Source organism: Miniopterus schreibersii (genome assembly GCF_964146895.1).
Source record: "Miniopterus schreibersii genome assembly, chromosome: 3".
NCBI classification, from domain to species: domain Eukaryota; kingdom Metazoa; phylum Chordata; class Mammalia; order Chiroptera; family Miniopteridae; genus Miniopterus; species Miniopterus schreibersii.
Window position 1 is genome coordinate 81146448 of NC_138103.1, and position 12065 is coordinate 81158512.

General features: G+C 38.2%; 1 protein-coding gene across 1 annotated transcript in view; it reads left to right on the forward strand.

The window, feature by feature from the left end:
* The window catches only part of ADCY2 (adenylate cyclase 2), a gene marked incomplete at its 5' end in the record, with an annotated part of 295855 nt that overhangs the window by 223998 nt on the left and 59792 nt on the right, over positions 1-12065 (forward strand). The window contains 2 exons of the mRNA XM_081133157.1: positions 2750-2819; positions 5914-6011. Of these exons, the coding sequence (XP_080989283.1) occupies positions 2750-2819; positions 5914-6011 (168 nt within the window). The remainder of the gene's footprint in view (positions 1-2749; positions 2820-5913; positions 6012-12065) is intronic.

The following is a 12065-nucleotide window of genomic DNA, read 5'->3' on the forward strand; positions in this document are numbered from 1 at the left end:
TGGCACATTGAATTAACACCTGCCTAGAGACATTTTGTGTGCTCTGAAGGCAACATGTGGCTTAAATTAAGTCATTTCCCCAAGTGTCAGTCCAGTGTTTGTGGCTTACAAGACTCAGTGTTAGGTGCTAGGGACACATGGAAAGAGAAATCTGGCCTTGAGCACTTCCCATCTACCTGCAGGACACAGACAGGTAGGTAACTGAAACCTGGACTGGAAATATGGGCCCTGCAACTTAATGAGGATCTGGGTTTATTTCCACTTTGTAAATTTCACTCTTATTTTATTTCCAAGCTTATATTATCCAGGAGCATTTTTAAATTAGATTTTTCTTTCTCAATATAGAAAAAAAAACCCCTCATTTTAACAAGTTACCTATATACATGATTCATAGTTTGATAAGTACACAGTTCTAAAAATGGGTATAGTTAAAATTTATCTTAAATTTTATTTTCTGTCCTTTTTATATATTAACCAACCTTTGATTCCTCCAACTAGTCTCATAAAAGAGGACAATTACATATTTCTGCAGCTAGTGCAGTAAGAAAGACCAAAAATGTTTTTTTCTCTGAACCTAAAGATTATACCCTTGAATCAGAAAGTATTGTCATAGTTCTCACTTTTAATGGTAGTTGTTCTGGAATACATTACTGACTTCTGTGTCGCAGTTGAAAGTGCACCGTTTGTCACTGAGTCTTGTGGGACATTCGGGCCCATCAGTTGATGCCGTGAGAGTCTTCCCAGCTCTCCAGAGATTTCAGGCACAGGGCTATCTTAGACCTGGAGATGTCCCTCCTCAGACATGCTGGTCATCTGGGATGACTTGTCATGGGCCCTAACATGAAACATTGTGTACATTTAGGGGCCCTCATCTGAAATCAGTAAGTGGCTGATTTCTGGGTTAAAAGGGTAATAGCTCACCTGGCATTTTCTCCTGGATCCTCAAAGCCCTTTACTTCTCAAAAATATCTCAAGTAGTCCAGATCCATAGACAAATGATCAATGGATTGGAAAGTACTATATTAATAAATTCATGTGAATTAATTTTTGTTTGAACAGATATAACATATTTTGGAATTTTATGTAAAAATATTTTATCTCTAATGTCTTAATATATATGCGTTCTCCCTCCCTATATATACAGGGTGTCCCCCAAAAATGTGTATACACTTTAACAGCTGATAGCTCAATTTTGAAAATGAGAAGTTTTTTAATAAACACTGCCTTTATAGTTATTCAAAGTGTGTGTATACATTTTTGGGGACACCTTATAGATGTAGATGTAGACATAAGGTTATATACACTTGTAGAAGTATACATACATACATGCATATACTACATAATTCAGGTTATTATATTTTAATTATAAAATACTTAAGAAATTTAGGAAAATAGAAATATAAATTTATCAGTTAATGACTGAAACCGGTTGATCATATATATTTTTGATATTTATTTCTAGATATTTTTCTTGATGCACAGATTTCAATTTTTTTCTTACTTAACTTTATTTCAGAAAATGCATGTTAATTTTATTGCCAGATGTGTGACTGTATCAGGCACTGCCCACCCGGCTTACTTGTCATATGTCTGATGTCACTGCTTAGCTTGTGATTATATAGAGCATTCTAGTGAAAAGTTTTCTCCTTAGATCTTTCTCTATTTCCATTACTTTCTTAAAGCAGATTTCTATGAGTCAATCAGTTTGTAAGAGTGCATACTTCCATATAGTTTTTATTTATTTTTTAACGTCTGAGAGACGTATTTATTCATGTATGTGTTTATTTTAGCATGCTTTGTTAGTGATCTGAACCACTTGCTTATATTAGTATTTTCAATCAATTTTTTTGAAAACTGTGTTCAAGTACTATTTTTACTTTATAGAAATAAAAAAATGACAATGATTTCACTTATATGTGGACTCTAAAACCAAAATAAATGAACAAGCAGAACAGAAACAGACTCAATGGGATAGAGAACATTTTGACAATTGCCAGACTAGAGGGGGTTGGGGGGGATGAGTGAAAAAGGTGAAGGGATTAAGAAGCACAAATTGTTAGTTACAAAATAGACATGGGGATGTAAAGTGCAGCACAGGGAGTATAGTCAATAATATTTTAATAACTACGTATGGTGTCAAATGGGTACTAGAATTATCAGGGGGGGTCCCTTCATAAGTTATATAAATGTCTAATCACTGGGTTGCAAACCTGAAACTAATATAATATCGTATGTCAACTGCAATTGAAAATATTTATTTAGAAAAAAATATATGACAATGAAGTATTTTCAGTATGTGTAAAAGAAGCAAAATCTCCTCACCCAGAGCTTGAAGGGACTCTGAGTGGGTCTGACGCTCTGTGATATGTTGCTTGCTATAAGCTCAGAAAAACGGTGCTTCTCTATGAACCAGACCCTTCAGGACATGACGCTGCCATGAGAGTTCGGTAAAACACCAGGGAACGCACTTCATGACGTACTTGAACCCCTAGTTATTTAATTGGGATAACTTCAGTTTTAATTTGGTATGAAGGTTGGTAATATCAACTTTTCCAAGGAGGGCAGGGTGTGAATAGGAATATTATATTTGCCGAGTCCATATCCAGTTGTTTGGCAGTGTACATTTTTTAAAATATTCAGTTTTGGATGATTTACAATAAAGAAAGAAGCACCAGGTCATTTTTAAAAAGTAGTTCCAGATGTTTGCTCGGAGGTTTAGTTTTATGATGTCTGCCCTTTTTATTTCTAGGCAGTGGCTCAAGTCTGAAGACATTCAGAGAATCTCATTGCTTTTCTACAATAAAATACTGGAAAAAGAGGTAAGTTATCTTTTTCTTTAAAACCAGTCATTTTTTTCCTGAAATTGTAGTGGTTTTTTTTTATGAAATTTATACTCATGGTTTTTTACTTGTGACATTGAAACTGCCTCTCACTATATCCAAAGTCTTTCTGTCTATTTCTATGATTCTTTCATGCACATGTTGTTTTGTCATGGTTCTTGCAACCAAGCTTCGTCTCGGGCCGTTCATCATTCTCAGGACACCTTGTGGTAAATGATGTCTGGAACACGAATAAGATTGGGAGCTTATGGAAGGGAATGTGACTTAAACAAAGTATTCTTGATAACTTTACCGTGACTTTGCACAAATTATTTCAGATTTTTTACCAAAAAAAAAATTATGAGATTTACATTCAACATGTTTGGGAGAATTAGAAACCCCAAACTTTTAAGTTTTGTTGCATCTAAATACTTTCATATAAAGTAAGAGCTGTTTCAGGCACATATAATAAGCAGACATTTCATTTTTACATGTCAGGTTTGACATGGATTTGCCAAAATGAATTAAGTAATTACAGAAAGGACTACTGTTTAGGCCACCTGTATTTTATTTGCATTTTGTTTTGTGTTGATCTGGAAGTGGAACAAGTTAGAGGCAATTTTTATATCCAACCATATAGTTACAGTCTTAGTTTGAACAAAAGCTACTATATTAAAATCCTGTTAAGGAAATTCAGCTCATTGTTTTACAGATATTGAATGGAAAAATCAAATATCAAAATTTCTTCCAAAATTCATCAGGGTTGGATTATGCTGTTTTACAAAAACTGTCTTCTTTTATTAGTGGTCAAGAAGGTAAATTGTCTGTTTCTAAGTCAACATATTGACTACAGATGGTTTACCAAATTGATATTTCATACAATTTATTACTGTTTTTTGACCATTTTATCCTTGAATAACTGTAACACATACTAATGGTTATTTATTGTGTAAATGGCGAAGTGTTCCCTTCCTGATAGAAGTCCATCTCATTTATTAATACTCCAGCTCACGTCTCTGCCCAAGGCCCGGAGAAAGGGAAAATATAAGGATGCATCTGAATGCATAGAACGCAATCACGTTTCTGCAATTTTCCTAATATGGCTCCTTCATCAACATGTAAATTATCCTGGCTACCAAGTCACAAAATTCACCCAAAAAATATTCTAGCCAATAGAGGGTGATCGTCGTTTGAAAATGTTGCTTTTGTTGACATTGCCCATGTGTGCATATTTGCAGAGGCCAACTCTGAGGCGAGTTTTAGAGAGCATTGAGATTTAAGCTTGCTCTTCAGCCCTGCAGGAGGGATACAAGGCAGCATGGAAGAGAAACATCAGTTCACCAATCAGAGATGCAGCATCTGCACAAAAACCCCACTCGCTGAAACCCAAGCAATGCAAACTTCCCATAACTTGAGGACCAGTCTGTGCGGATAAAGCTAATGCAGCCTGCCAGTATTGTCAGGAGGTTTCAATAGCATTGCCACAGAAATGTTATTTTCTTTAATTTTATTATAAAACTCTCTTTTGAGGAGCAGTCTAGTCTCAACTGCAACATTGGCTGTCTCTTTTCCTGTATAACTCAGGCAGGGGCAGTCCCCAGTGGGCAGCTACACTGGGCAGTGTATGGTCGTGGCTGGGATGGAAAGCTGTGTGGACAAGTGGAAAGACTGTCCATCAGCCAGGCTCAGACAAGTGAACAGAATGAATGTGAACCTAGACAAAGCCCGCTGCTCTTCTCTACCTTGTAAATTTACTCACTACCTCTAAGTAGCATTAAGATAAATAATAAAATAAAAGACAAAAACAAGTAAATAAAATGAGAAAGTTGCAATTCCTTAGAAATATTCAGGAGTAAAATATTAAGTGAAAAATTATTTGCTTTTCCCAAATAACTGTAGGCAACAGACCCACAAGGGAACCAGGGCACCCACACGGTTTGCTCAGTTCACTGTCTTTCTAGCCAGGTGCTCCCTCTCCTTACTGGACTGATTCAGTTACCTTTAAATGGGTTCATTATCTTACATGTGAAATCTAATGAACAAAATAAACTGATGAACAAAATAGATCCAGAGACATAGAAGCATGGAACAGACTGACAAATCTCAGAGGGAAGGTGGGGGTGAGGGAGTGGGTGGGAGAGATTAATCAAAGAACTTATATGCTTATATGAATAACCTATGGACACAGACGATAGTGGGGTGAAGGCCTGGGGGAGAGGTACAGGGTGGAAGGGATCAAAGGAGTAAAAAAGGACATTTGTAATACTTTCAACAACAAAGATAAATTCTTAAAAAATGGGTTTCTCCTGAAACACTTATCAGAAAGAACTTATGCACCCCTATGTTCATAGCAGCACGAATTACAATAACTAAGATCTCGAAACAGCCCAAGTGCACATCAGTAGATGAGTGGATAAAAAGGCTCTGGGACATTCACACCATGGAGTACTACGCAGCTGTAAAGAAGAAGGGTCTTGTACCCTTTGGGACAGTATGATTGGACCTGGAGAATATTATGCTAAGTGAAATAAGCCAGGCAGAGAAAGACAAACATCACATGATCTCACTTATATGTGGAATCTAAAGAACTTAATAAACTGATGAACAGAATAGATTCAATGACATGGAAGCATGGATCAGACTGACAAATCTCAGAAGGAAGGTGGGGATGGGGGTGGGGCAGGGAGAGACTAACCAAAGAACTCATGTGCATATATGCATAACCCATGGACACAGACAACAGTGTGGTGAAGGCCTGGGGTGGGGAGGTGGGGGGGCGGGATAAAAAGGGTCAATGGGGGGGAAAGGGGACATCTGTAATTCATTCAACAATAAAGATAAATTTTTAAAAATGGGTTCCTGAACAATTTGACTTATAGAAGTCATGGTCTTTGGAAGTTACAACTCATTCGGAGGGAGGAAGCGCTCATTGCCAGAGATGAAGAGCCATTGTCCTTAGCTCCTTTCTGCCACGGTCTACAGTTCATGAGTGTGGTGCATGATCTGGGCAGAATCAGGCCGCAGGCTGCAGGCTGACGGCGTCCGCCCTTCTCTTACTAAACTGTCGTTCGTGGTTTCCCCCTTCTCCCCTTAGTACCGGGCCACAGCGCTGCCGGCGTTCAAGTATTACGTGACCTGTGCCTGTCTCATTTTCTTCTGCATCTTCATCGTGCAGGTTCTCGTGTTACCAAAGTAAGTGCGTGCGGTTCTCCACTGGGGCTCCCACCTGGCGCACCTTCCCACTGGCCCGCTTACACTCAAGGGGGTGAGAAGGTGGTCATTTCTGAGCAGAAGGGCTCTGTAACATGCCGCAGTGGTGGTGGACGGGGTGGGACTCGGGACCTGTGAAGCTAAGTGATCCCGTGTGCCGTGTTTAGCTATAGAAATATTCAATTTTCAGAGTGGACATGTTGATTCATGTTACGGGGTTCTTAAAATATTAATATAACCTTCTGCCCAGTAAACTTTACTGAAAAGGGCAACGTTGCCAGATGTGGTTTCTAATGTACAGATAACATCATTGTATATTGAAAGGACAAAACCTGCTCTGGGCACACCTTGCCCACCCGTTGGCTCTGATTTCACATTCTTTTCCGTGAAGTCCATTCTCTGCCAACATCTCTAATGGTTATAGGTCACTGTCCAACTTGCCTCTCCCAGGACAGACCTGGTATAGACAGGAGAACCTGGGTGAGCTGGATTTCACACGTTCACACTTTGGGGTGGACTCCTCCTAGTTCCACCTATTGGTGAAAGTCCAATCACTCTATGATCCCTGGATTGTCTTTCTCTCTCACCTTCTTAATGAGGCAATGTAAGTCAACTTACTTCCTATAAAGAAACAGATTTTTTTCTCATTTTACAGTCTTAAAAAGAAAGAAAGCAAAGCTTTTGTCTTTCAATAATTGGGGATATAGAAATAAATATAAAGATAAATGTTCTTTCCCTTTATCATTATCTATTTTGTAAAGGCCAAAGCAACCATTTTAAAAATATATATATCTTTATTGATTTAAGGGAGAGGAAGAGAGAGAGAGATAGAAACATCAGTGATGAGAGAGTCATGGATCAGCTGCCTCCTGCACTCTTCCCACTGGGGATCGAGCCCGCAACCCAGGCATGTGCCCTGAATGGGAATCGAACCATGATCTACTGGATCATAGGTCGATGCTCAATAGCTGAGCCACGCCGTCTGGACAAAGCAACCATTTTTAATCTAGTGTAATTTAGAATGTTTGCATTCAACTTCAGGGGCACAGCCAGCATTTCTGGGAAACTTGGATTGTTAAGGCTGGGCTACATTTTGTTTCATGAGATGCAGAACAAACTAGAAATAAATGGTCTCTCTTTCCCCCTATACTCCAAAGGATATTCTGGGCACTGAGCCATTTCAAAGGCTTTATAGAAGTATGACAAATCAAAGCATTATTCACATATGTACAATTCAAAGCCATCTGACCCCTTACCCCATAAATTAGCATCAAAATACTTGGGCCACTTGAGCACTTCTAAAACTTCAGTGAAATTTGCCAGTGTCAACTTACTGGTTTTCCATTTTTACAAAAGTTAACAAATTAAGCTTCTTAGTGCCAGATCTGTGCCACATGGTACAGGAGAGAAACAGTTGTCCTGGCATGCACAAGGCTTATAGACTGGGCGTTAAAATGTTATATAGATGATTGCCCTGGCCAGGTGGCTCAGTGAGTAGGAGCATCATCCTGTACCCCAGAAGGGTTGCAGGTTTGATTCTGGTTAGGGCACATACCTAGGTTACGGGCTCGATCCCTGGTCTGGCGAGTGCAGGAGGCAACACATTGATGTTTCTCTCTCTCCCTCTTTCTTTCTCTTTCTCTGAAATCAATGGAAGTATATCTTTGGGTGAGAATTTTAAAAAAAGTTCTTACATCTCTGCCATGTATTTGGATTACTAATTTATACAGTCCTCTCAGAGAGCAAAGTAATAAAACATTCTCTTTTTAAAAAGTTATACAGATGATACAAGTACTACCAAGGGAACTGGACCCTAGTATTATTCTTAAGTAGATAAATTCACTCATTTATCTGTATATTCCTATTGAGTGAGTATTTTTTTATTTTCTGCATCATAATTAAGACAGTTCGTCACCCACTGGAAGGAGTAGGAGAGAGGAAAGTGAGTTGGCATTTTAAAAGATGGTATCAAAGAAGATAGACTTCCATAAACCAAGAAGAACATTTCATGGCATTATACTTTTAAAAGAACATAAAGGAGATGTCTGCTCTGCCTTTGCTTTTATTTTCTTGTCTCTCTTTTGTTGCGTTATTTATAAGAACCAATAAATCTGTTATTTATTTATGGCAGTTCATTCTCTCAGGCATCATCACCAGTTATTATTGTTCTGCTTGAGCAACAAGTTAGATTTTGAGGGTGAACATTGTGAAATCTGTGCTGGTTGCATTTCCCTCTTTATCTTGGCAGTTGGAAAGCTCAGAGGACTCCTCTAATAGAGTTGAGACCAGCATGTGTGTGATGTGTGCATGTGTAAAAGCACTCACTGAATGATTTATTACCGGGAAAGGGTACATTAAAATTAGCCAAAGGAAGAGACATGTAGGGCAGAGTCTGGGAGGGGTCCAAATGCAGAGCTTCTGGCTGTTCTCTCCCAGGAGAGCATGGAGGGGGTTATCTTCTTCCACCCACTATGTGTGGCAATACCCACCCAGTATTGTCAACCAGGGAAGCTCACCCAAGCCTTTGGTGTCCAGAATTTTTATCAAGACTCAATCACATATTGCTCACATGGCTGACTGTTGGTCTCCAGCCTCCTCCTGATGTTGGGCTAACATCTTAGTCTCCAGTCCCTTCAGAGGTTGAGAACTGTAGTTCCTGTACCAGCTTTATATTGTATTATATTACTTTATATTAGTTTTTTTCCTTCATTTGTCTTTCATGTTAATGTCCTCACGTTTTTCCTTTTTCTTTTTAAAAAAGCCTTGCTATGTAATACTTCAAACATACAGAAAATTACAGAGCATAATATAATAAACATGTAGGTGCACAGAACCCATATTTCACAAATGTTAATCTAGTATTATATTTGCTGTAGATATGTTCCTATGCTCTTGGGGCCATTATTGTTTGGGTATGTTTCCTATAAACAGAATCTATTTTTATTTTGTTTTTTATTTATATATTCAACCTGATATCTTTCTCTATATTAATATGCTTTATTTTACTTATATTTTGATTTTTTCACTGATGCATATGGACCCTCTTTACCATCTTAAGTTTCATTTACCTTGCTTTTCTTTTGTTCTCCAGTTCCCCTCTAACTTCTAAAGAATTGATGAGATTTTTTTCCCTTTACTAGTTAAAAGAAAATACATATATTCTTAATTTAATATATTCTAAAGTTAATCATTATATCTCTTGCATAATTACTTCTTAACGTTTTAGCTCCAGATGAGATCTTAGTCACATGCTCAAACCTAGCTGCAAGGGAGGCTGGAATATGTAGTCTTGGTGTAACAGGGTTTTTATCTAAAAATTCTAACATCATGAAAAAATGGAATTCATGTATTCTTTCCAGAAATGAAAACAGATTTTTGTTGTAGTTAGTTGTATGTCACTGGTACAGTCATATTTGAAGAATAATAGCAAGCAAAAAGGAGCCAAGCATGTTTTCTCTCAATGAAACAAGCTGGCATACCTTTACTTTGTACTTCACGGTTATTCTGAGCATTTGTAATAGAAATAGAAATTCATACTTGTATTTCATCGATCATTTCTGGAATCATTAAGCAGAAATGATTGATGAAATGCATGTATGAATTATACCAAGCATAGTTACAGATACTGAGAAAACAAAAGTAACCCCAAAAAGTATCATTGTCATGTAACTTACATTCTATTAAGGGGCACAGCAATAATGTTATAAACAAATGCATATATGATAGTTCAGTGATGCTAAGCTTTAAGAAAAATAAAACAGAGCAGGACACTACAGAGCGATGGAAGGTGGTATTTCAGATGAGGCTGGTAGGGGAAGGCAGCACTGATTACATGACACTGAAGCAGAAATCTGAATGAATTGAAATGAAAATTATGTGGACATCTGGCATAAGAACATCCTAGATGATGGGAGTCACAGGTGTACTCAAGAACCTGCAAAAAGACAGGGTGGTGGAAGCAGAGTGAGCCAGGAGAGAGTGCTAGAAGATGGGATCAGAGGAGCAGTGTGAGGGGCAGGTCCTGTCAGCCCTCAGAGGCTACTGGAAGAACTTAGATTTCATGCTGAGTGCCGTGGAAGCCCTGGCAGATTCTCAGCTGAGGACATGATCTGGTTACACTTAAAAGTATTATTCTTGTTGCTCTGGAGGAGGGTGGAGTTGGAAATACAAAGATCAGGTAAGATGATGGTTTGCACTAGAGTAGCAGTTGAGGTGGTAAAAAGTGGGTCAAATTTTGGATGTATTACGACAAGTGATGCACACAGGTCTTGCTACTGTATGGGATATGAACAGTAAGAGGAAGTTAAGCTCTGTGGAGGTTTTTTTTTTGGCGGGGGTACTGAGGGTTGGTCTGGATAACTGGGAAAAATAGGGTTTCCATTTGCAGAGGGAGAATCCTGTAGTAGGAAAAGGTTAGAGAGGGGTATTGAATCAAGGACTCAGTTTTGGACGTCAAAGACGTGCGTGTGCTCATAATATAATTCCTTTTCCCTTTCCCACATCACAGGACCTTCAAGTGGCCAGAGCACCTCACAGCTGCCAAGTCCTATTATCAGAGAAAGGCTACTGTAGTCTGTAAGGGCAAAGAATAACTGAATGCCTTTCCTCCTTCTCAACTTTTTCTTTTTTTACCAAATTCCCTTTCATTTTGAAGTTCTGTCACCTATCACTTAAAAAAAGAGAGATAAAAGGAGGAATTTTTATTATTTCATGCTTATACTTAAACGTTTTCTTCCCTCGGCCCTCTTCGTCCTTGCTAAATATGATGTGACAGGTGCACAGGGTGTTGAGGAGGGACCCACATCACTACCTGGGGAGGAGAAGTGAGAGCCCAGGGGAAAGGGGCTGTGACGGTCATCACACTCAATGGAATTCCAGAGAAGGATCTCATTATTTACCCTTTGAAATGGTTTCTACCTAATATAACTTTCAGACTTTTTTTGCTGGTTTGTTTCTCAGCAAACGTGCTTCCTTGTCCCTGTCAGTACCATCTTTAAGCAATACACTGACTGGGAAAAACCAGAAAGGAGAGAAGACCTGATCCTGAATCAGCCTTTTCCATTTACTGTAACAGTACACTTGATTAAAGTGCCAAAGTCGAAAAACCTCACTAAAAAATGCGATTTTTCTTGCTTCATGACAGGGAGGAATCAGCTTTGCTTTTCAGTAAGTACATAAATCAGTTATGCTTGTGTGTTAAAAAGAAACAGCTTTGCAACTGGAATTTTAATTAAAATTGATTATGTTACATAAACATCATGGTGTGCTTAATGGGCCTGAACATGCTTTTGATAGAACAGGCAGGATAAATGGTTATAATTAAGAGCTTTTGACCAACCATTACTTTGCCTGGTGCTATTTCTTGTTCCCTGAGATGAGGAGTACACCCACATGAACAAGAGGGTCCATGCACCATGAACCAGAACACTGGACAGCCTCAAGTCAAGCACATCAGCAAAAACTCAAGCCACTCTGGGTCTGAATCTCAGGTTGTGACATAGTGTTCTAAATACAAGATTATATCATCCACAAAAATAAAGGTAGTTTTACATATTTGCTTCCAATCTGATGCCTTTATTTCATTTTCCTGCCTAATTTCCCTGGCTAGCCCCTCCAATATAATATTCAATAGAAGTAGTCACAGAACACATATATTCTAAGAACATTGACCCACCTGTCACATATACTAGGCCATAAAAGCATCTCAGTGCATTGGAAAAGATTTTTGTTGGTTCAGTCTTTATTAATTAACCTTTTCAAGAATTATTTCATTATTTTCATTGTTAAATTATATACTTTTGAATAAGCTAGTCAAATAAGAAATCACAAGAGAAATTAGAAAGTGTTTTGTATATCAAAATATAACATCAAAATATGTGGGATATACCGTAAGGTAGTCATTTAGAGAGGAATTTGTAGCTTTCAAATGCTCATATTAGAAAATGAGGTGGTTAATATCAAAAGTCTCAGTTTCCAACTTAGGACGCTAGGGAAATATGAGCAAATCAAGAAAGTAGAAGGGACAAAACACTAAAG